The 23,761-nt window shown below is 41.5% G+C and overlaps 1 protein-coding gene across 1 annotated transcript; it reads left to right on the forward strand.

Annotated features, from left to right (window-relative positions):
- The first annotated feature begins 8,437 nt into the window (after window positions 1-8,437).
- Window positions 8,438-22,535, forward strand: LOC112230952 (regulator of G-protein signaling 7-binding protein B-like). Its single transcript, XM_042311259.1, has 6 exons — window positions 8,438-9,099; window positions 9,628-9,800; window positions 17,149-17,279; window positions 17,537-17,681; window positions 20,624-20,694; window positions 21,923-22,535. The coding sequence occupies exons 1-6, from the start codon at window positions 8,950-8,952 to the stop codon at window positions 22,012-22,014; spliced, it is 762 nt and encodes a 253-aa protein (XP_042167193.1). The 5' UTR covers window positions 8,438-8,949; the 3' UTR covers window positions 22,015-22,535.
- The last annotated feature ends 1,226 nt before the right edge of the window (window positions 22,536-23,761 follow it).

Here is a 23,761-nt window from a genome sequence, read left to right on the forward strand (position 1 = left end):
ACTATTTTCTACATTTTAGAATAATAGTGAAGACATCAAAACTATGAAATAACACATATGGAATCATATAGTAACCAAAAAAAGTGTTAAACAAATCAAAATTATATTTATATTTGAGATTCTTCAAAGTAGCCACCCTTTGTCTTGATGACAGCTGTGCATCGTTTCTTCCACTGTTCTCTGCAGATCCTCTCAAGCTCTGTCAAGTTGGATGGGGAGCGTCGCTGCGCAGTTATTTTCAGGTCTCTCCAGAGATATTTGATTGGGTTCAAGTCCGGGCTCTGGCTGGGCCAATCAAGGACATTCAGAGACTTGTCCCAAAGCTACTCCTGTGTTGTCTTGGCTGTGTGCTTAGGGTCATTGTCCTTTTGGAAGGTGAACCTTCGCCCCCGTCTGAGGTCCTGCGCTCTCTGGAGCAGGTTTTCATCAAGGATCTCTCTGTACTTTGCTCTGTTCATCTTTCCCTCAACCCTGACTAGTCTCCCAGTCCCTGAAAAACATCCCCACAGCATGATGCTGCCACCACCATGCTTCACCGTAGGGATGGTGCCAGGTTTCCTCCAGACGTGATGCTTGGAATTCAGGCCAAATAGTTCAATCTGGGTTTAATCAGACCCTAGAATCTTGTTTCTCATTGTCTGAGAGTCCTTTAGGTGCCTTTTGGCAAACTCCAAGCGGGCTGTAATATGCCTTTTAATGAGGAGTGGCTTCCGTCTGGACACTCTACCATAAAGGCCTGATTGGTGGAGTCCTGCAGAGATAGTTGTCCTTCTGGAAAGTTCTCCCATCATCTCTACAGAGGAACTCTGGAGCTCTGTCAGAGCTACTATCGGTTTCTTGGTCACCTCCCTGACCAAGGCCCTTCTCCCCCGATTGCTCAGTTTGGCTGGGCGGCCAGCTCTAGGAAGAGTCTTGGCGGTTCCAAACTTCTACCATTTAAGAATAATGGAGGCCTGTAACGGTTTTCCTTAGGTGAAAGAGAGTCAGACCAAAATGCGGCGTGGCTATTACGATCCATGTTTAATGAGACAAAGTAAACACGATCAAATACAAAAACAAATAAACGTAACACGAAAACCGAAACAGCCTAATACTGGTGCAAAGTACACAGAGACAGGAACAAGGACATAAGGACAATCACCAACGAAACACTCAAAGAATATGGCTGCCTAAATATGGTTCCCAATCAGAGACAACGATAAACACCTGCCTCTGATTGAGAACCATTCCAGACAGCCATAGACTATGCTAGATACCCCTACTATAATACAAACCCAATACCTAACAAAAACCCCAAGACAAAACACACCACATACAAAACCCATGTCACACCCTGGCCTGACCAAATTAATAAAGAAAACACAAAATACTAAGACCAGGGCGTGACAAGGCCACTGTGTTCTTGGGGACCTTCAATGCTGCAGACATTTTTTGGTACCCTTCCCTGGATCTGTGCCTCGACACAATCATGTCTCTGAGCTATACAGACAAATCCTTCGACCTCACGGCTTGGTTTTTGCTCTGACATGCACTGTCAACTGTGGGACCTTATGTAGACAGGTGTGTGCCTTTCCAAATCATGTCCACAGGTGGACTCCAATCAGGTTGTAGAAACATCTCAAGGATGATCAATGGAAACAGGATGCTCAATTGACCCTCATAGCAAAGGGTCTGAATACTTATGTAAATAAGGTATTTTACATATATATATTTTTTTTATAAATTTGCAAAATGTCTCACTTCGTCATTACGGGGTATTGTGTGTAGATTGACAATAACTTCATTTTATTTAATCCATTTTCGAATAAGGCTGTAACGTAACAAAATGTTGGAAAGGGAAGGGTTCTGAATACTTTCCGACTGCGCTGTATTTCCATAGATTTTTTTCAACTGGTATCGGGGGACCTTAAGGCAAGTCTTGTGAGGCCTGTGGGCAACAACCGACATGTACGTGTTTGTGAGAGTCTCCCTTTTTCACAGAGATGTGTAGAAAGGAAGAACACCATCGTGTTCATGAGAGTCTCATCTTTCCACAGAAGGGTCATAATAATTTGTAGCCTACTACAGACGATTTTGTGAGAATACCGATTTTCAGGATGTCTCATGGTCTGACAAACATCGCTCTAGCTCTGTAACCTTTCACCGCAGTGCGTCATCAGCGGATGTGGTGGTTTGAGACACATCCAATGCAGCTCTCTCTATCTTAAACTGACAGATTTTTATGGTGAGATAGCATTGCCTTTAATTGTTTAACTTTGGTCAAATGTTTTGGGTAGCCTTCCACAAGCTTCCCACAATACGTTGGGGGAATTTTGTTCCATTACTCCTGACAGCTGGTGTAACTGAGTCAGGTTTGTAGGCCTCCTTGCTCGCACAGGCTTTTTCAGTTCTACCCACAGATTTTCTATGGGATTGAGATCAGGGCTTTGTGATGGCCACTCCAATACCTTGACTTTGTTGTTCTTAAGCTATTTTGCCACAACTTTGGAAGTTTGCTTGGGGTCATTGTCCATTTGGAAGACCCATTTGCGACCAAGCATTCACTTCCTGACTGATGTCTTGAGATGTTGCTTCAATATATCCACCTAATTTTCTTTCCTCATGATGCCATCTATTTTGTGAAGTGTACCAGTCCCTCCTACAGCAAAGCACCCCCACAACATGATGCTGACACCCCCGTGCTTCATGGTTGGGATGGTGTTCTTCGGCTTGCAAGCCTCCCCCTTTTTCCTCCAAACATAGCGATGATAATTATAGCCAAACAGTTCTATTTTTGTTTCATCAGACCAGAGGACATTTATCCAAAAAATACAATCTGTGTCCTCATGTGCAGCTGCAAACTGTAGTCTGGCTTTTTTATGGTGGTTTTGGAGCAGTGGTTTCTTCCTTGCTGAGCGGCCTTTCAGGTAATGTCGATATAGTACTCGTTTTACAGATACTTCCGTACCTGTTTCCTCCGGCATCTTCACAAGGTCCTTTGCTGTTGTTATGGGATTGATTTGCACATTTCACACAAAAATACATTAATCTTTAGGACACCAAACGCGTCTCCTTCCTGAGCAGTATGACAGCTCCATGGGCCCATGGTGTTTATAGTTGCTTACTTTTGTTTGTACAGATGAACGTGGTACCTTCAGGCGTTTGGAAATTGCTCCCAAGGATGAACCAGACCTGTGGAGGTCTAAGAAAATACATCTGAGGTCTTGGCTGATTGCTTTTGATTTTCTCATGCAAAGAGGCACTGAATTTGAAGGTAGGCCTTAAAATACATCCACAAGGTACACCTCCAATTGACTCAAATTATGTCAATTAGCCTATCAGAAGCTTCTAAAGCCATGACATCATTTCCTGGAATTTTCCAAGCTGTTTAAAGGCACAGTCAACTTAGTGTATGTAAACCTCTGACCCACTGGAATTGTGATACAGTGAATTATGAGTGAAATAAATAAAGTCTGTAAACAATTGTTGTAAAAATTGTGTCATGCACAAAGTAGATGTCCTAACCGACTTGCCAAAACTATATTTTGTTAACAAGACATTTGTGGAGTGGTTGAAAAATTAGTTTTAATGACTCCAACCTAAGTGCATGTAAACTTCCGACTTCAACTGTGACAGGCTGACTACACCGCTCGCATCGCGTGCGCGAGTGTTGCAAAATAAATGTCGAAATCTATGTTATTCAATTATTGCACAGATCACGCTGCAAGTCCTGCCTCTCCCATCTCCTCATTGGTTTTTAGAAGCAGGTACCCACGTGCCATCTCCTCATTGGTTATACCCACGTGGGTGACTGAAAGACGAATGAGGTCTGTGGTGTTAATGCACCTAATTTATGAAAGTTGCCAATCGCAATATAAAGTCAAGAGAAGAAAAGGCCTGGAAGGAAGAGAGATGACTAGAAACGATTCGGTTGACTGTTTTATGTGTGGATAAATTGGCGGAGTAGAGGACCTTGTGCATTTCATGTAAAATAACAACTCAATGTTTATATCCCAGGACAAATTAGCCAGCAAGATAGCTAAATACGACAAATTAGCTAGCAAGTGCAAGCTAACTAGCTAAATTTCCAAAAATGTTTAATGCTTTTCGACCTGTCTCCAAATTAATATAATTGGTTCAGAGTTTGTTTGATATTTTAACCTGTGTGTCGTGATCGTGTTTGGTGTGGGGGGACAAAATAAATGTATGTACGATGGCGCACGCGCGCAGCCGGTTTGGGTTCCGTGTAAGTGCTGGTAAGAAAGACAGAATAATGGTGTTATGTGTGTAATGGTAAATAAAACATTCATACAGGTTAGTTTGTTTAGTATTTTGCACTTTTGTGAGATTATTTTTGACCATTTTGTTGAGCTGACTAGAAGACCACAGTGGAGTCCTTTTTTTGGACACTGTTACAACAAGCACACATTTCTTGACCGTGTCTGGAAAGGGGCAAAGTTACACATTCGTCTTTGATAATGTAGTTGCCCATCAGCTAAGTGTGTAACAGTTGACAATGTGGACCTACATTTACATAACATTTGAGTCATTCTTATCCAGAGCAACTTACAGTAGAGTGCATACATTTTCATACTGGTCCCCCGTGGGAATCAAACCCACAACCCTGACATTGCAAGCACCATGCTCTACCGACTGAGCCACACAGGAGCTATAGTGTATTTCATTGAGAGACACTTACACTACTGTACAGTGTGGTCTACAGGTACTACTCTGGTTCTAGTCTGACTGACCCGTAGAAAAGAGCAACGCCTTCTCTTGTGGAGGTACCCAGGTTCAAGTCACCATACGTGGCTGCTGTAAGGCTCTGGTGGCCGTGAAGGGTTTATTCTGAGGTTTGTCTCACTGCTTTATTGGTGCAGGGCTTGCACTGTATTTGGTGCTCATTTACAATCTGTAGTATAAATATGCCCTGCTATGGTGCGCGATACACACACTTGCACTGCACATACCAATGAAAAACATGTTAAGCAACGGTAAGGGAGACGCCTGTACTAGCGGTTGATATTTGTGTTTTGATAAAGTCGCTATTCTTGTTCCAAGAGGAGTTCAATTCGTTTTGGTTGATTGCTGTTAAACTCAAGCCCTTCCACAAACCACTCTCTTCATGGTTTGCAGACTGTCTCTGTGATATTGGTATTTTAATTGGGGGGCCTAGTGCATGTCAAAAAGCCCTCAGTTCTGCCCAAAACGAAAGACTCTCTATTGCCTCTGAGTGTTCTCTCACAATGACACTCGACAGACTGATTGGAGTGCTCTCATATCATACGTGAACATCATGTGCAAAGGGAACAAAGAGATGTTAATGTCCCCTCCCCTTCCAAAATTAAAACGATGCGAGCACCTGCGAAATCATTATTTGTCCAAATGATCAGTGACAACATATAAGAGTACCTAGATGTCTACTTAAGTACCTAAAGTACCTAGATGTCTACTAAAGTACCTAGATGTCTACTTAAGTACCTAAAGTACCTAGATGTCTACTAAAGTACCTATATGTCTACTTAAGTACCTAAAGTACCTAGATGTCTACTAAAGTACCTAGATGTCTACTTAAGTACCTAGATGTCTACTTAAGTACCTAAAGTACCTAGATGTCTACTTAAGTACCTAAAGTACCTAGATGTCTACTTAAGTACCTAAAGTACCTAGATGTCTACTTAAGTACCTAAAGTACCTAGATGTCTACTTAAGTACCTAAAGTACCTAGATGTCTACTTAAGTACCTAAAGTACCTAGATGTCTACTTAAGTACCTAAAGTACCTAGATGTCTACTTAAGTACCTAAAGTACCTAGATGTCTACTTAAGTACCTAAAGTATCTAGATGTCTATGTAAGTACCTAAAGTACCTAGATGTCTACTTAAGTACCTGGAGTACCTAGATGTCTATGTAAGTACCTAAAGTACCTAGATGTCTACTTAAGTACCTAAAGTACCTAGATGTCTACTTAAGTACCTGGAGTACCTAGATGTCTACTTAAGTACCTAAAGTACCTAGATGTCTACTTAAGTACCTAAAGTACCTAGATGTCTATGTAAGTACCTGGAGTACCTAGATGTCTACTTAAGTACCTATAGCTGCAACCCCCACATCTTCTGTAAGTCCTGCCTCCACATGCTGGCCAAGAACAGGCCTGCCAACACCACATGTCCCTTATCCCGCACCCTCATCCCACACACACTTTTCCAGAAAAGTGGGCTACGGTGTGAATTTATGGTGCATACTCCTCCCAATGGTTAACTTATTGATAATGACTACCTGTTTTATCCATACTTGTAAATGTTATAGATGCTCTTTGATGAGAGTTTTAACAAAAATGTGTTTAAATTTGCCTTTTGCTTTCAGAGCTTAACCAGTCAGCTAAGACTTTCTTCCCAAAGGTCTAACAATCACGGAAGCACAACTTTTAAAAAGCTAACTGTGCTAAATGTCCTCTTACCAACTGCCGAAAACATTTCAGCATCTTTTGGGGTGAGGTATATTGTGTATTGCTTGCAGTCAGTGGTGTAAAGTATTTATGTAAAAATACTTGAAAGTATTTTTTTTAGGTATCAGTATTCTACTATTTCTATTTTTGACAACTTTTACTTCACTACATTCTTTACTTTGGCTCCCGAGTTGCACAGTGGTCTAAGGCACTGCATCTCAGTGTAAGAGTCCCTGGTTCGAATCTAGGCTGCATCACATCCGGCTGTGATTGGGAGTCACATAGGGCGGTGCTCAATTGGCCCAGCGTTGTCCGGGCTTGGCCGGGGTAGGCCATCATTGTAAATAACAATTTGTTAAATAAAGGTTCAATTTAAAAAAGAAAATAATGTACTTTTTACTCCGTACATTTTCCCTGACACACAAAAGTACTTGTTACATTTTGAGTGCTTAAGCAGGACAGAAATTGGTCCAATACACATTCTTATCAAGAGAACAACTCTGGTCATCCCTACTGCCTCTGATCTGGTGGACTGACTAAACACAAATGCTTCATTTGTAAATCATGTCTGAGTGTTGGAGTCTGCCCCTGGCTATCCGTAAATTTGGAAAAACAAGAAAAAAATGTGCGGTATGCTTTGCATAATATAAGTCATTTGAAATTATTCATACTTTTACTTTTGATACTTAAGTATATTTTAGCAATTTCATTTACTTTTGATACTTAAGTATATTAGTATTTTACTGAGTGACTTTTACTTGAGTCATTTTCTATTACGGTATCTTTACTTTTACCAAAGTATGACAATTGGGTACTTTCTGGGTGATGTAGTATTCTACATTGTGTTTATTAGTGCCTACTGTCAGGTAACTCCCCTGTCACCATATGTTACTGGAATCAAGAGCACTGCCTGAAATGTGTTTCTATTCTTTTTTGGGATGCATTTCTATTGGTCATATTTAAAAAGTTCTCACATGAAGCAGTTGTGTAGATAGGCCTATTTCATATTTTGTGACAGTTGAGCATGTTTTACCATCAATCTTTTCACTGTCAAATCCACAATTGTTTTATGAGGGATAGAAGTGTGATAGAAGTGTTATAGAAGTGTTATAGAAGTGTGATAGAAGTGTTATAGAAGTGTGATAGAAGTGTTATAGAAGTGTGATAGAAGTGTTATAGAAGTGTGATAGAAGTGTTATAGAAGTGTGATAGAAGTGTTATAGAAGTGTTATAGAAGTGTTATAGAAGTGTTATAGAAGTGTGATAGAAGTGTTATAGAAGTGTTATAGAAGTGTGATAGAAGTGTTATAGAAGTGTGATAGAAGTGTTATAGAAGTGTGATAGAAGTGTGATAGAAGTGTTATAGATGTGAGAAGTGTTATAGAAGTGTTATAGAAGTGTTATAGAAGTGTGATAGAAGTGTGATAGAAGTGTGATAGAAGTGTTATAGAAGTGTGATAGAAGTGTTATAGAAGTGTGATAGAAGTGTTATAGAAGTGTTATAGAAGTGTGATAGAAGTGTGATAGAAGTGTGATAGAAGTGTGATAGAAGTGTGATAGAAGTGTTATAGAAGTGTTATAGAAGTGTTATAGAAGTGTTATAGAAGTGTGATAGAAGTGTGATAGAAGTGTGATAGAAGTGTTATAGAAGTGTGATAGAAGTGTTATAGAAGTGTTATAGAAGTGTGATAGAAGTGTGATAGAAGTGTTATAGAAGTGAATGTGAAAGAACAAAAACTATGATTGTTCAAAAAAATCTGGTTGAGAAATAGCTTTGCACCGAGACATAATAGGCATATTTTAAGTGCTTTAGTATTTTTTGCAATTTTATGTGTTCCAGGAACTCATTGTAAATATTGTGTCATTCAGTGTATTACCAGACATATTATACAAATTTTACATAACAAATTGCCAAATCTCTGGCAAGTTACCTGTCAAGTTTACAGTTTTCATTGGTTTGCATTTGTGGTGACAATAATATTTTGGTTTGCTTGTAAAGTAGCCTAGGCCTATATATTTATAATCATCCACATGTAGGCCTATCGATCTCAGACATCAGTCGGGGAGGCTTCGATGTGCATGTAAACTCATGAGATCTACTTTGAGAATATCACTACTGGTCTTTGACTGTGCTCTTACTCCTGACAGATACGAGTAATATTTTGAGGTATTTACGTTTACTCACGTTTTCATGTGACAGACTCGCATGTTTTGGAGTCGTCGATGCCTCCAATGACGGAGCAGTGACGAATGGCAGGCTCCGAGTGTATTCGCCTCTCACGTGAAAGCACAACGGAAGACCACATTCAGCCACAGTTGGCCTTCTGCAGGGTGAAGGTGACTCGTCTAGCCGCTGAGGGGAGAGCTGCAGAGAGGAAGCTGCGAGAAGCCGTCCGCTACTCGCACTCATCCTGCAAGCTGAACATTTTAGACCCTGTAGGAACATCGACAAGAGCCTCCACCTCGGCTGCGAGATATTATAGATAGGCTGTCCGCTGGGTTTTATCAGTGGCTGTGTATGCATGTGTTCTGCTCCGAACGGGCGCAAGAACCGCCCCAGATCCGCAGCGAACATTTTTCAGCTCAGCAAACCACTGCAGAGGGACCCCGAACGCCGGGAGAGCACCGAGAGCACGCGGAAAGCCCAGCGGGCCGTAGGCGAATGTAGGATGGTAAGTTATGATCTATCGTTCCCTCGTTAGTCGTAATAACTATGGAGTCATCGCTGGCATACTAGTATAACAGCAGACACATTGTAACCTATATATTTCCCCCATGAAAATCACGTGTTCTATTGAACCACAAAGACAAATTAAAATACGCAGAGACACATTTCTTACCAAGCTACATTTTTCTGCCAACTAAGTCGTAAATGTGAGTCCAGGTACCATAGAGCGATTTATATAAGACTGTCATTTGTGTCTTAGCGCTTTAAGGTGTGATAAACAAAATCATGTCTGTTGCACTCACAAGGGCATATGGGTCTATATGAATAGCCTATATTATGTAGCGCAATATTGTTATTATTCAAGTATAGGCTATATTATGATTAGTGAAGTGCAATTGGCTATGTGGCCTATACGGGTCGGGTGGCAGTCATAAGCGTATGCAATAATCTTGTCGCTCCAATCTCCCTTGAAAATGTATGGTGCTATGCGTTGACTTGCTGAAAGGGGTTATTTGTCCATGTTGCTTCTCAGACAGTCCAAGATTTCAACACTCTCGTGGCGCTGTACCGAGAACAGGTCATCACTATTGGGGAGATTTCGGCCGATTGTCCCTCTTTACGCGAGGCGCTGCACCGCACCAGGACCAAAGGATGTACCATGGCCCGAGCTGCCCATCAGAACCTCACCGTGATATCTGGATCTGGGTAAGGAATCTACGATATACGGATACAGTTTCATCAACTTGATATGTTGACTTCTTCAATTGTCACTGGAACTGTCCATGGTGCTAGTGTATGTCATTTTAAGGCGCGCTATTCGAACAGCTTGCTACATGGTATGAAAGTACCGCCTACTTCCTGGATCATCTCCCACACTGTTTTGAATGGCCTTCAATACCTCTATTATATAATTAAATTCATTAAAACGCGTCATTTTTGATATTATGTAAAATTATATATTCGTATTAGTGGATTAATTTACTTTTACCCAATGCCTTTGAAGGTTTTCGATAAGGAAAAATATTTTGGGGGTGATTTCTGGTATATCATAAAAATCAGTCACAGTTCAACAGCTAATTACCCGATTAAGTACAACACCATTGGAAATGAATGTTGACATTTCCATGTATAGGAATATAAATTGAACTTTCAACATTATTTTCCAATGGTATTGTAGGCTAATTAATCAGGTAATAAAAAAATCGTACTATGATTTATTCATTTTGATGATATATGAGAAATCACCAAAACGGGTTTGCCCTCCCTAATTGAAGATATATGTCAAACGTATCGTATTCGTGGATTAATTTTCTTCTGATCAGTAGCGGTGCGTGTATAAAATCACTGGGGAAGCAAAAGAAAAAGCAATATTACAACCTAGTATACGTTGTGATAATTGCGTTGTTTGCTCTATAACCTGTTAGTTAGTTCATATGCATTGCGACCGAGATATATAAGAGGCAGAGACAATAAGAATACACAGTACCGGGATAAATTCACACACACCTTTGTTTTACCACAAAACCGGATAGCAGCCTCTGTTACATGACCTACAGCATGGTTAAACATGTTCATGTTTCCGATATTTTTGAATCACTAAACTATTGATTTAGAACCACAGAGTTACCGCAAGTCATTTCAACTTAAACATTTCAACATCATCAAATCACCTCTGCTTAGTCTAATACAGTGACAACTACAAGATACGATCATAGATACAATTTGGCTACATGGGTCTACAAACATTTACAATGAATAGCAAAATCACAGTGATCACAAGAATGGCTTCAGATCAAAGTCTACGTTGATACCGAACGGGGCAAGGGTCTTTAAATTAAAGATCCAGGCAGCCTCTCGTTTTAAGAATATATTGTCAATGTCCCCCCTCTCCTAGGGAGGGTGATGTGTTCGATGCCGACATAACTTAGGGACAAAATAGAGTGGTTCGCTTCCAACAAGTGGGCCGCAACTGGGTACGTCGAGTTTTTGCACCTACAATTCTCTGACATTCATACTTTTAATTCGCGCTTCGTATTACCCACATCATTTTTTTACCACAAGGACAAGTTATAAGATAAATAACTGCCCTAGTGGAGCACGCGATAACAGCTTTGATTATCTGTTTCCCTGTTAGGGGGTGTTTGAAGGATCTACATTTGTAAGTGTCATTGCATTGAGCACAGCCATTACACTTATAGTTTCCATCCGGTAAAGGTGAAACTCGACGTTGTGCAGCGGTATTTTGGGGCGGTAAATCAGAGTTGACCAATTGATCTGAGATTCCCGCCCCGCTAGAATACGACCATGGGAGGGTCCGAAAACACATTACCGATACTATCATCGGATCTTTGAACGTGCCAATTTTTGAACGATTCCCCAGAGAACTTTGAATAGTGGGCAGTAAGAACACAATAATGCTTCTTTTTGCGAGACTGTCCTTGAAAGAGATTATGTCTCGATTTGTTTTGCATTTTCTCAACGGCAGTATTAATCTGACATTTTTTTACCCCCTCTCCTTGAATTTTCTTTGCGTCTCAGCTATTTTTTTGCAAATTATTTTGATTCGACAGAATTGGCTGTAGGGCAAACTGTTTTTCAAGGGAAATGGGTGACAGCTATCAGCCCTCAACAAACTGTTACGATCAGTAGGTTTCCTGTAAAGATCAGTGTATAGAACATTATCCACACACAAAAGCAGAAGATTAAGGAAAATGATTTGAGGTGTGTCAGATTGCATAGTAAATCTCAGGTGCTCAGAACAAGAGTTACGAAAAGCATGGAATGCCTTGAGCTGTTTTGCATCACTCCTCCATAGAACAAAAATATCATCAATGTACCGTTTCTAAATAATATAGTTAGGCAAGAAAACATTTTTGAGAGTATTGAGAATTTACTGTTTATCCATGTAACCCACATACATATTAGCATAGTTAGGATCCATAAGGGATCCCATAGCAGTACCCTTCGTCTGAATAAAGAAATACTTTAGAAACATGAAATAGTTGTGTGTGTGTACCATTTCAGCCAATGTTATAATGCATGGACTGGTAGGTAGTTCAGTAGGGTCACGTTGCAGAAGAAAATGTTCTATGGCCTCAATACCGCCCTCGTGTGGAATATTAGTGTATAATGACTCAACATCAAAGTAACTATCGAAGTATTCTAAGGGAGAGGATGAAGAGATTCAATAATAGAGATCATACTGCTGGTGTCATTTACAAAGGAGGGGAGCTGTACTACGAGTGGTCTAATAAAATAGTCCATAAAGGAGCTGTTACTGCATCAATGCCCGCTATAGGGCGCCCTGGAGGTTTTGTAACATTTTAGTGTAATTTTGGCAAAGTATAGAAAGTGGCAATTTTAGGGTGTTGAATAGCCAAACAGATACTTTTTTGGTTATCTGACCAGAACTTAAATACCCATCTAGGACAGTAAAGATAGTGTTCTGAAATTGGGAAGAGGGGTCACTTCTGAGTTTCTTGTAAATGGGTTGTCAAGCAGTTGTCTATGACACTCATTTACATAAACTGTCCTATCCATGAGTACAACCGACCCACTGTTATCAACAGGACGGGTAAGGACTGACGTGTTGGATTGTACAACCGACCCACCCTTATCAGCAGGGCGGGTAAGGACTGACGTGTTGGATTGTACAACCGACCCACCCTTATCAGCAGGGCGGGTAAGGACTGACGTGTTGGATTGTACAACCGACCCACCCTTATCAGCAGGGCGGGTAAGGACTGACGTGTTGGATTGTACAACCGACCCACCCTTATCAGCAGGGCGGGTAAGGACTGACGTGTTGGATTGTACAACCGAACCACCCTTATCAGCAGGGCGGGTAAGGACTGACGTGTTGGATTGTACAACCGACCCACCCTTATCAGCAGAGCGGGTAAGGACTGACGTGTTGGATTGTACAACCGACCCACCCTTATCAGCAGGGCGGGTAAGGACTGACGTGTTGGATTGTACAACCGACCCACCCTTATCAGCAGGGCGGGTAAGGACTGACGTATCGGATTGTACAACCGACCCACCCTTATCAGCAGGGCGGGTAAGGACTGACGTATCGGATTGTACAACCGACCCACCCTTATCAGCAGGGCGGGTAAGGACTGACGTATCGGATTGTACAACCGACCCACTCTTATCAGCAGGGCGGGTAAGGACTGACGTGTTGGATTGTACAACCGACCCACCCTTATCAGCAGGGCGGGTAAGGACTGACGTGTTGGATTGTACAACCGACCCACCCTTATCAGCAGGGCGGGTAAGGACTGACGTATCGGATTGTACAACCGACCCACCCTTATCAGCAGGGCGGGTAAGGACTGACGTATCGGATTGTACAACCGACCCACCCTTATCAGCAGGGCGGGTAAGGACTGACGTGTTGGATTGTACAACCGACCCACCCTTATCAGCAGGGCGGGTAAGGACTGACGTATCGGATTGTAAATCAAGCAAAGCTTGTTTTTCATCCTTAAGTAAAATATGGAAAGATATGTACTCATGTTTGTTCTTCAGCATATTAAACTATTGATTTAGAACAACAGAAAGTTACCTCAAGTCGCAAAGAAAACACCACTAACGTAAACTCATCCCATTCCGTACAAATGTGCACAACCACAACATTCAAACGAGGCTACAAAGAAAACGAATGGGACTGTAGCGACTGTGTTGACGTCAAAATCAGGGGTGTGAACTAGGTTTCTATTCAAGTGTTGATCGACATGGTAATGGAGAAAAGTTGAAAAACTGACCCTCCATTACATCTTGACGTCTCATGTCGTAACGTACAGCACGCATAAAGCAACTATTTGTCTTACAATCTCTCTCCACCAGGTGTAGCACTTCTATCATCCTTTAAAAACAAAAAATGGACAGTGACGGGGGTAATGGACAATGACCTAGTCATTTTTTTCATCATCATTGCTGATTATTGATCACTTTAGCACCGCCCTAAAAACACGATTCAAATTCAACACAAACTTTCAAATAGGTATGTAATGACACATTATATAAACTCTTTATAGTGTTTTATTTACATGTTAGAGGCGATAAGGTGATAAGTCCAGGGTCCAGAGTAACGCTGAGGTCCTTCACATTTTTATTTGATACGACTGTACAACCATCAAGATTAATTGTCAGATTCAACAGAAGACCTCTTTGTTTCTTGGGACCTAGAACAAGCATCCCTGTTTTGTCTGAGTTTAAAAGTAGAACATTTGCAGTCATCCTTATGTCTGAAACACATGCTTCCAGGGAGGGCAATTTTGGGGCTTCACCATGTGTGTGTGTCATCCGCATAGCAGTGAAAGTTAACATTATGTTTCCGAATGACACCACCAAGAGGTAAAATATATAGGGAAAACAATAGTGGTCCTAAAACGGAACCTTGAGGAACACCGGAATTTACAGTTGATTTGTCAGAGGACAAACCATCCACAGAGACAAACTGATATCTTTCCGACAGAGAAGATCAAAACCAGGCCAGAATTTGTCTGTGTAGACCTATCCATGGCTAATTTAGGAAAGGGACGAATTTAGCGAGCTAGCTAGCCACAGGTGGACAGTGACATCGAGATGCAACATTTCAAGTTTCTTTCTATCAATATTGATGTTTGGCTTGTGATTGGTCTGAAGCCAAATCCAAACTGGCTTCCATTGCTACTTTAGTTTTTGGTGCACCAGGACCGTTTACTGCTGAGCTGACTCAGTTTAGCTCAATGCTGGCTGGTTAATATATATATATTTTTTTTAATTTAACCAGGCGAGTCAGTTAAGAACAAGTTATTATTTACATTGACAGTCTACCAGGGAACAGTGGGTTAACTTCCTTGTTCAGGGGCAGAACGACATATTTTTACCTTGTCAGCTCAGGGATTCGGTCCAGCAACCTTTCGGTTACCCGATGCTCTAACCACTAGGCCTCAAGGGAGGCCAAATGCTTGCTGGCTTCCCTTGCATTCAATGCTACCAGTGGCAATATTCTTTCTGACCAGACACTATCAGATAGAGAAAGCAGGGCGCAGTTTCGTTCGCTTGGATGCTTTCTCCGGTGAGAGACATCCAGCCTTTTGCGAATTGAAGGACATTTCTGAAACACAGAGAGATTTTAAAAAAAATAAAAAATATTGCCTGCTTTTTTCTTAGTCAATTTTTTTTGGAAACCTGGCTTCCCTTGTCATCCATGAATACACTCCTCTGCACCAATACAGAAAGAGAAACACACTGTTTTGTCAATTATCACGTTGAAATCAATTTGTAGAAGACAGTTAGCTACATTTTGAAGTATTGCATTTTGATTCAAGTGGGTCGCTGACAGGGTAAGTGTATTGCAACACTGAAATCAATAGAACGGGGCAACCGTTTTGGGGTGTAGCTCTGTTTAAAATAACACTATTCAAAGGACACACAGAAACTTGGAATAACCTATACATGGTTGGTTAGATGAGAATTTATAAGGCTTATATCCAGTGATGTATATACCCTGGATTGCTTATGATGTGCATTTGTGGTACGTCCAACCGGCCTAACAACCGCAGGCCATGTGTAACCACGCCAGCCCAGGACTTCCACATCTGATTCTTCACCTACAGGATCATTTGAGACCAGCTACCCGGACAGCTGAGGAGTATTTATGTCTGTAACAAATGAATTCTGATTAGCTGGGCCAGCTTCACGGTGGCTGCGCTTGGCTCCCAAGTGGGTGGGTTCATGCCACCCAAGCCCAACCATGGCAGCGCCCCTACCCAGTCATGTGAAATCCATATGAATTTATTTCAATTGACTGATTTCTTTATATGAACTGTAACTCAGTAAAGGCGTTGAAATTGTTGCATGTTGCGTTAGTATTTTTGTTCAGTATATATTTTGGGATGGCAGATGTTGATTTCATGAGGCTGCCTGCCACCACGGAAAAGGGGACAAACTACTTTTTCTGTTGGTTAACTTCAACGAATCGCTGCCATAGGATATCAACAGTGACAACGGCTGGCTGCTATTTAAGTTATAGTTTGACTGTCAGATCAGTGTATTGGTGTATGGCCAGCGGCTTGAATAGAGAGACCGCCCCAAATGAGGAAGAAAGCTGCGTTCTAAGTCCTGCGAGCCCCAGCGCGTATGACAAAGTTAGCAGTACAAAACCAAAGATATCTGTTTTAAGCAATTGATTTTGTGTCATCATGTTGACTATAAACTTTTATACTAACGTCACCAATCTCAGGTTAATAGGATGTGTTCAAAACTTCAGTTTGTGTAATGTAGTAACAAATACTGTCCACATCATGGAAAGTACTGTAATATACATGAATTAGATATGGCAAAATTAATCTATTTAGGGTGATAGTAAATGAAGAAAACTCAACAATCACGTATATTTCTCACTAGTTTAACCATGTAGAGATGAAAAACATTCGTTCAACTTCCCGACTTAAAATGGCCGCCTTTTCATGCATCTTTTGAAGGCCGTTCAAAAACAGCGTGATACTTGTTCCAAGAAGCAGGCGGGACTTTCATACCATAGTGACCAACTGTCTATGCTTTATCAAGAAAAGCAGTGACTTTCTCATAGGCAGCTGAAAAAGTGTTTAACACTTATTTGGTTACTACATGATGCCATATGTGTTATTTCATAGTTTTGATGTCTTCACTGTGTCCAAACTATTGGCTGGTACTGTGTGTGTGTGTGTGTGTGTGTGTGTGTGTGTGTGTGTGTGTGTGTGTGTACATACATGCATACATACATACATACATACATACATACATACATACATACATACATACATACATACATACATACATACATACATACATACATACATACATACATACATACATACATACATACATACATATATATATAGTATTTATTTTCTAAATACTTTGGGGGGACAAAATAATTCACTCTCGGGCTGGTGTTGGCAGTGAGCCACCTATTTCCGGCCCCTGCTTTAAAGCCAGGGGGATTCAAGAAGGGCCAAGGATAGGAGACAGTGATCAGATTTGAAACTGTCTATTCTCCAACTGTATATATGTGCTTTAGGCCAGAGGATGGGGAGATCCACCCAGAGATCTGCCGGCTCTTCATTCAGCTGCAGTGCTGCCTGGAGATGTTCATCACGGAGATGCTCAAGTCCATGTGTCTACTGGGAGTGCTGCAGCTCCACAGGAAAGGTGCTATACCAATCTCAACCAGCAGAGGGCAGGGTAGTCCATAGTAAAATGTTCAGTGTCATACCAAGATAAAGAGCAATGAAATAAGATGTAACTACTGTAGTATGGCACACATGAAGACATCAAAGCCAAATTCCATCGTTTTCTTATATTTCAGACAAAGCATTGGAACATTTAGACATGCAGTTCAGACATTCACAAGCTATTCACAGGTTACCCAGTGTTATATGTTGATCATATGTAAATCCCTCTCACAGGAAAAGATTCATACCCAGAGCCCAGGTTGGACTTCAAGATGGATGAGAGCTCTGATGTGCCCATTCTGGAGGAGCACTCCTCCTCACCTGTAGACTACCAACATGAGTCCTGGCTGGTGTGCACCGATATTGAAAACATAGAGAGGTACAGTATAATGCTAAATGCTAATACACTCATGGTCTCTCACAGTGAGAATGCCCAGGTCACATGAGTATAGGCCATACATAAAGAGGATTATCAACAGATTGGACATCATAGTCAACATTATATCATTGATGAGCTTTAGTCTGTGATGCTTTTGCAAAAAGATGTGCGGTATTGATGCATAATGCATTCAATGTGAGAAGAAAAAAAAGTTGGTGATAAACCTGCAATGGGTAAATTGGTGAAAGACTCAGACAGACACAGACGCAGGTAGGCAAACTCTAATCTCAACCCACAGGATTATGGTTAGGGTGGTCACGTTCTCCAAACTGCCTCCAACCGCAAGGCCTCCAACCGCACCGCAAATGTGTATGGCCCAGTACATCACTGGGGCCAAGATTCCTGTCTAATCATAGACTGTTGTCTCTGCTACCACACAGCAAACGGTACAGGAGCACCAAGTCTAGGTCCAAAAGGCTTCTTAACAGCTTCTACCCCCAAGCCGTAAGACTCCTGAACAGCTAATCAAATGCCAACCTGGACTATTTGCATTGTCCCCCCCCACACACATTTTTACGCTCCTGCTACTCTCTGTTCATTATCCATGCATTGTCACTTTACCTCTACCTACATGTACATATTACCTCAATTACCTTGACTAACCTGTGCCCCCGCACATTGACTCTGTACCGGTACCCCCTGTATATAGCCTCGCTACTGTTATTTTATTGTTGCCCCTTAATTATGTTATTTTTCAATTATTATTATTTTTTTCATATTTATTTTTGTATATACAGTGCCTTGCGAAAGTATTCGGCCCCCTTGAACTTTGCGACCTTTTGCCACATTTCAGGCTTCAAACATAAAGATATAAAACTGTATTTTTTTGTGAAGAATCAACAACAAGTGGGACACAATCATGAAGTGGAACAACATTTATTGGATATTTCAAACTTTTTAACAAATCAAAAACTGAAAAATTGGGCGTGCAAAATTATTCAGCCCCTTTACTTTCAGTGCAGCACACTCTCTCCAGAAGTTCAGTGAGGATCTCTGAATGATCCAATGTTGACCTAAATAACTAATGATGATAAATACAATCCACCTGTGTGTAATCAAGTCTCCGTATAAATGCACCTGCACTGTGATAGTCTCAGAGGTCCGTTAAAAGCGCAGAGAGCATCATGAAGAACAAGGAACACACCAGGCAGGTCCGAGATACTGTTGTGAAGAAGTTTAAAGCCGGATTTGGATACAAAAATATTTCCCAAGCTTTAAACATCCCAAGGAGCACTGTGCAAGCGATAATATTGAAATGGAAGGAGTATCAGACCACTGCAAATCTACCAAGACCTGGCCGTCCCTCTAAACTTTCAGCTCATACAAGGAGAAGACTGATCAGAGATGCAGCCAAGAGGCCCATGATCACTCTGGATGAACTGCAGAGATCTACAGCTGAGGTGGGAGACTCTGTCCATAGGACAACAATCAGTCGTATATTGCACAAATCTGGCCTTTATGGAAGAGTGGCAAGAAGAAAGCCATTTCTTAAAGATATCCATAAAAAGTGTCGTTTAAAGTTTGCCACAAGCCACCTGGGAGACACACCAAACATGTGGAAGAAGGTGCTCTGGTCAGATGAAACCAAAATTGAACTTTTTGGCAACAATGCAAAACGTTATGTTTGGCGTAAAAGCAACACAGCTCATCACCCTGAACACACCATCCCCACTGTCAAACATGGTGGTGGCAGCATCATGGTTTGGGCCTGCTTTTCTTCAGCAGGGACAGGGAAGATGGTTCAAATTGATGGGAAGATGGATGGAGCCAAATACAGGACCATTCTGGAAGAAAACCTGATGGAGTCTGCAAAAGACCTGAGACTGGGACGGAGATTTGTCTTCCAACAAGACAATGATCCAAAACATAAAGCAAAATCTACAATGGAATGGTTCAAAAATAAACATATCCAGGTGTTAGAATGGCCAAGTCAAAGTCCAGACCTGAATCCAATCGAGAATCTGTGGAAAGAACTGAAAACTGCTGTTCACAAATGCTCTCCATCCAACCTCACTGAGTTCGAGCTGTTTTGCAAGGAGGAATGGGGAAAAATGTCAGTCTCTCGATGTGCAAAACTGATAGAGACATACCCCAAGCGACTTACAGCTGTAATCGCAGCAAAAGGTGGCGCTACAAAGTATTAACTTAAGGGGGCTGAATAATTTTGCACGCCCAATTTTTCAGTTTTTGATTTGTTAAAAAAGTTTGAAATATCCAATAAATGTCGTTCCACTTCATGATTGTGTCCTACTTGTTGTTGATTCTTCACAAAAAAATACAGTTTTATATCTTTATGTTTGAAGCCTGAAATGTGGCAAAAGGTCGCAAAGTTCAAGGGGGCCGAATACTTTCGCAAGGCACTGTACTTTCTTAACACTTTTTTTTTCTTAAAACAACATTGTTGATTAAGGGCTTGTAAGTAAGCCTTTCACTGTAAGGTCTACACATTTTGTATTTGGCGGCATGTGACAAATACAATTTGATTTGATTTTGAATATCATCAAGGACCTCAGCCACCCGAGCCACAGTCTGTTCACCCCGCTACCATCTAGAAGGCAAAGACGGTACAGGCGCATCAAAGATGGGAGTGAGAGACTGAAAACAGCTTCTATCTCCAGGCCATCAGACTGTTAAACAGTCACCACTAGCCGGCCTCCACCCAGGACCCTGCCCTGAACCTTAGTCACTGTTCTAGCCAGCTACCACCCGGTACTCTACCCTGCACCTTAGAGACTACTGGCCTATAGAGTCATTGAACACTGGTGACTTTAATAATGTTTATCGGCAGGTAGCTTGGCCGTTAAGAGTGTTGTGCCCCATTAGCTCAACATACCCCACTCTCCCCTAAATGGATTTAACCATGATTCCCCCTGTCTCCCTAGGGACATGCGAGAGATGAGAAACCTGCTAAGCAAACTCAGGGAGACCATGCCTTTACCACTGAAAACCCAAGGTAAGTGGCATTTATACAGTATGAGTGTCACGACTCAGGATAAGACCCAGATGCAGACACAGGAGGCAGATAGTACTATTCTCAGAATATTTATTATAACAAAAAGGGACAGGCAAAAGCCAGGTCGAGGGCAGGCAGGTACAGGACGGCAGGCAGTGGTTCGTAAAGCAGGTCCGAGGGCAGGCAGGTACAGGACGGCAGGCAGTGGTTCGTAAAGCAGGTCCGAGGGCAGGCAGGTACAGGACGGCAGGCAGTGGTTCGTAAAGCAGGTCCGAGTCAGGCAGGTACAGTACAGCAGGCAGTGGTTCGTAAAGCAGGTCCGAGTCAGGCAGGTACAGGACAGCAGGCAGTGGTTCGTAAAGCAGGTACGAGGGCAGGCAGGTACAGGACGGCAGGCAGTGGTTCGTAAAGCAGGTCCGAGTCAGGCAGGTACAGGACGGCAGGCAGTGGTTCGTAAAGCAGGTCCGAGTCAGGCAGGTACAGGACGGCAGGCAGTGGTTCGTAAAGCAGGTCCGAGTCAGGCAGGTACAGGACGGCAGGCAGTGGTTCGTAAAGCAGGTCCGAGTCAGGCAGGTACAGGACGGCAGGCAGTGGTTCGTAAAGCGGGTCCGAGTCAGGCAGGTACAGGACGGCAGGCAGTGGTTCGTAAAGCAGGTCCGAGTCAGGCAGGTACAGGACGGCAGGCAGTGGTTCGTAAAGCAGGTTCGAGTCAGGCAGGTACAGGACGGCAGGCAGTGGTTCTTAAAGCAGGTCCGAGTCAGGCAGGTACAGGACGGCAGGCAGTGGTTCGTAAAGCAGGTCCGAGTCAGGCAGGTACAGGACGGCAGGCAGTGGTTCGTAAAGCAGGTTTGAGTCAGGCAGGTACAGGACGGCAGGCAGTGGTTCGTAAAACAGGTCCGAGTCAGGCAGGTACAGGACGGCAGGCAGGCTCAGGATCAGGACAGGCAGAAAGGTCAGAACTGGGAAGACTAGAAGACTAAAACTTGAGAACAGGAAAAATGGGAAACATGCTGGTATGACCTAACAAGACGAGACGAACAGACAAACAGAAATACGTAGCGGATAATGGGGAAAATGGGAGACACCTGGTGTGGGGTGGAGACAACCACAAGGCCGGTGAAACAGATAAGGGTGTGACAATGAGTGGATTAAATCATTAAAAAAATACACAATATTGAAGGCGCTGCACTGCACTGTGCTCAGGTTTCGCTGTCTGTGTTCTGTCTAGATGACAGCAGTCTGCTGAATCTCACTCCATATCCGCTGGTCAGGCAGAGGAAGAGGCGCTTCTCTGGGTTCTGCTGCCTGGTGTCCAGCTGAGTGCCTGATAGGTCCTGCAGGCAACAGCAAGGGGAACACACCAACCCTACCCAACATCTTACATGTTTTCCAACTTATTACTGCCATTTAGGAAATTATCTTTTTTAAAAAAATCTTATGCTGATCAGTCACTTTACTTTTGAATAGGATTCGCTGTAGAAAAAGCTATTCAAAGGATAATAATGTTATGCATATTTTGCTATTATGTTATTCAAGCCATCTCCCTTTGTAGAAAAGGAGAACCTTTACAGGTCTATAGGCAAGCCCAAACAGATGTGCCAAGCTGATGATGACATAAGAGATTCAGTATGTTGGTAGACGGCTTCGCCTAAACTCTGCCTTCAGACCTCTTCCTCAGAATGTCATTATATTTATTTCACTGTGCAATGCTTCTTTTGCAGTCTTCAATGAAAAGGAAATCGGTCTCCAACGTACATTTTCCATCAGAAGGGCTTTGCAATGTTACTCCTAAAAGCCATTTGTCAATGAATGTAATTCAAATATATAAACATTGGTCAAAATTCTGTTTTGTATGAAATTTCTTTGAATCATTTTTTATTTAGATGATCTGAAGATGTCTACTGTAATTTAGATGATCTGAAGGTGTCTGCTGTAATTTAGATGATCTGAAGATGTCTACTGTAATTTAGATGATCTGAAGATGTCTACTGTAATTTAGATGATCTGAAGATGTCTACTGTAATTTAGATGATCTGAAGATGTCTACTGTAATTTAGATGATCTGAAGGTGTCTACTGTAATTTAGATGATCTGAAGATGTCTACTGTAATTTAGATGATCTGAAGATGTCTACTGTAATTTAGATGATCTGAAGATGTCTACTGTAATTTAGATGATCTGAAGATGTCTACTGTAAATTGTTTGCATCTATTTATTTTGTATGTCTTGGCAGAAAGAGTACAGCATGAATATTGCTCAAAGTAGTGTTTGTAGTGTATAGATGTTGCGCTATAGATTATTCTATGAATGATAGTATGTATAGGCCATTTTATAATGTGAATAAACTTTTTGTATAGAAATAAGAGTTTTTGTCTGGTTTATACAGTGGCTCTGATCTGCAGTGTCTTGATGTTTGGATTCAGAGCCAATACTTGATGCCCACTGAGAGGATACACCCATCTAAAAAAAATACTGTAGTATACTATGGTTTACAGTGTCTTCAGAAAGTATTCACACCCCTTGACAGCCTGAATTTAAAATTTATTCAATTGAGATGTTATGTCACTGGCCTAGACACAATACCCCATAATGTCAAAGTAGAATCTTGTGAACATTGTTGACAAAAAAAAAAGAAAGACAAATCGATTTTTATCCCACTTTGTAACAACAACATGTGGAAAAAGTTGAGGGGTGTGAATACTTTCTGAAGGTACTGTAAATAGTATATTATTTACTGTAGCATTTTTGCGGACTTTATTGTACAATTCAATGTAGTGTTTTTGTGGACAAAAGTCCGCAAAAACACTACAGTGAATACTGTAGTGTTTACTGTAGTTTTCTGTAGTATACTGTAGTATTTATAAATACTGTTGTAAAAGAAAACTGTAGTATATACTATAATTCATGTACTATTTTTGCAGATAGTAGTATACTGTTGTATTTGGGTCTTTCTATAAATAAAGTGGCCAATGTGTAACATCAGGGTAAACATTTCAAAATGGTTTGATATACGTATATTTAAATATGATTTTCTTGCAGCTTCACATGTGTGGTTACAGGAAAAAGA

Source organism: Oncorhynchus tshawytscha, linkage group LG33, assembly GCF_018296145.1.
Source record: "Oncorhynchus tshawytscha isolate Ot180627B linkage group LG33, Otsh_v2.0, whole genome shotgun sequence".
NCBI classification, from domain to species: domain Eukaryota; kingdom Metazoa; phylum Chordata; class Actinopteri; order Salmoniformes; family Salmonidae; genus Oncorhynchus; species Oncorhynchus tshawytscha.